Raw genomic sequence first — 2,074 nt, 5'->3', positions numbered from 1 at the left:
CTGAAATTAGAACAGTATGTATTTATGCATTTACAAATTACTTTTACATTTATATTTACATTATACATACATTTATATTATACATACATTTTTATTTATAATTTTTCACCAAGGCTTCATTCAATGAAAAAAAACAAAACAAAAAAAACTTTATTGTAACAATTAAATGTATTCCTTTAATGATCAAAGCTTCATTTTCAGCATCATTAACCCAGTCTTTAGTGTCACACGATCCCTCAGAAATCCTTCTTATGATTATCAGCAATGTTAAAAAAAAAACAAATTTTTTGAAAACCAAAGTTCAAAAGAACAGCATTTATGCAAGTTAAAAAAACCAAACATTATAATTATTGTCTTTAATGTTCACTTTTGATGAATTTAATGCATTCTTGCTGAATAAAAATAACATTTTTTAGTACCCCAAACCTTTGACTGATAGTGTAACACACACACACACACTCACACACACACACACAAACACACACACACACACACACACACACAACAGATCACTATAATAAACTACATTACCCATGAGATAGAGGTTCTCAGCATTGGCATCCTCTCCAACTCCAGGCTCCTCTGCCACTGGCTCCGCCTCCCACGGCGTCCCGGTGTTCACTGATTGGTTGGGAGAGGAGGGAACTCGCATCTGAGGCAGATCCAAAACACAACGGTTAAAAATGTCTGGTTAGGCCCTTTCATAGGTGTTTGTTGACATAAAAGCGTGTGTGTGTGTGTGTGTGTGTGTGTGTGTGTGTGTGTGACTGACGCACAGAGGCGATACTGTGTGAAGAGCTCGAGTGTTTGCTCTGTGCGAGAGACGAAACGCCGCTCAGAGTGTCATTACTACGGGTGCTGGGACTGATCATCTGACGCCCTGGAACCAGACCTGGACACACAAACCCAAAAATAGATAGATAAATAAATAATAAAAGTTGATCAATCATAACAATTATAGACAGATTTTCAAAAAAGTCATGTAAAATTAATATCTCTTTAAATAGATATTAAATGCATAGACGTTTATTTCACATTTATAAAATATTATTTTAATATTGCAATAGTTTACAGCACTATAATATTATGGACAAACAATTTAATTACAAAACTCTAAAATATGCTTATTAATTTCATAAAAATGTTCACAAAAACTAATTTATTTTTTTTCGTTTTTGTTGCAAGAAGCCTTAACTAAAACTATAATTTTTTTATAGCTTTATATTTATAAATTTATATTATATTATGAGATTATGCATTACAATCTTTAAAAAAAATTCTATTAGTTTACAAAATTAATTACTCTCAAATTCACTTAAAGTTGCATGAATCATTTCATCATAATGATCACAAAAACTAATTTACAACTGTTTCGAGAAACCTTGACTAACATTATTATTTTGTACCACTTTATGTTTCTGAAATTAGAATTTTTTACTTGTAATATTTAATCTTAAAATATAACTTTATGGACATAAATTATACATATACATATATACATATACATACATATACATACACATATATACATACATATATATCAATCATTTTTCAATCATTTTTATTTATATAGCGCTTTTAACAACACAGGTTGCATCAAAGCACTGAATATACAATACTGAATATACATATATACACATATATATGCATATACATACATATATACATACACATATATATACATACACATATATATACATATACATATACAAACATACACATATACACATATATATAGTAATGAATTGAAGTGGATCTCTGACCTCTCTTGAGTGAGGCCGGCCGACTGGTTCGGAGCAGCTGTTCTGGGATGCCCACAGGTTTCTGTGCTTCTTTACTGACTGCCTGTTTCCTCTTTCTGCCCCGTCTCTTTAACTGATGAGCGGTCAGAGCCAGAGCGACGCTGCCCAGAGCCGTGGCGAACAGCACCTTCTTTAGACTAGGGCTCAACTTCAGCTGAGAGAAGATAGACTGAAAACACAGATGAGGAACAAGAAAATAGAGGAAAAAGTGAAAAGAAAACCAGAAACATTTATTAGCTGATTTCACTTTGCATTTTTAATTAATTTATTTT

General features: G+C 31.9%; 1 protein-coding gene across 1 annotated transcript in view; it reads right to left on the bottom strand.

The window, feature by feature from the left end:
- Window positions 1-2,074, bottom strand: part of LOC122360757 (mitoguardin 1-like) — a 10,496-nt gene that overhangs the window by 7,184 nt on the left and 1,238 nt on the right. The window contains exons 3-5 of the mRNA XM_043261606.1: window positions 1,764-1,971; window positions 777-892; window positions 494-652 (exon numbers count right to left, since the gene is read on the bottom strand). Of these exons, the coding sequence (XP_043117541.1) occupies window positions 494-652; window positions 777-892; window positions 1,764-1,971 (483 nt within the window). The remainder of the gene's footprint in view (window positions 1-493; window positions 653-776; window positions 893-1,763; window positions 1,972-2,074) is intronic.

Source organism: Puntigrus tetrazona, chromosome 2 (genome assembly GCF_018831695.1).
Source record: "Puntigrus tetrazona isolate hp1 chromosome 2, ASM1883169v1, whole genome shotgun sequence".
Lineage (NCBI taxonomy): Eukaryota > Metazoa > Chordata > Actinopteri > Cypriniformes > Cyprinidae > Puntigrus > Puntigrus tetrazona.
Note: the sequence above shows the minus strand (reverse complement) of the source record. Positions and strands in the feature narration are given on the sequence as shown.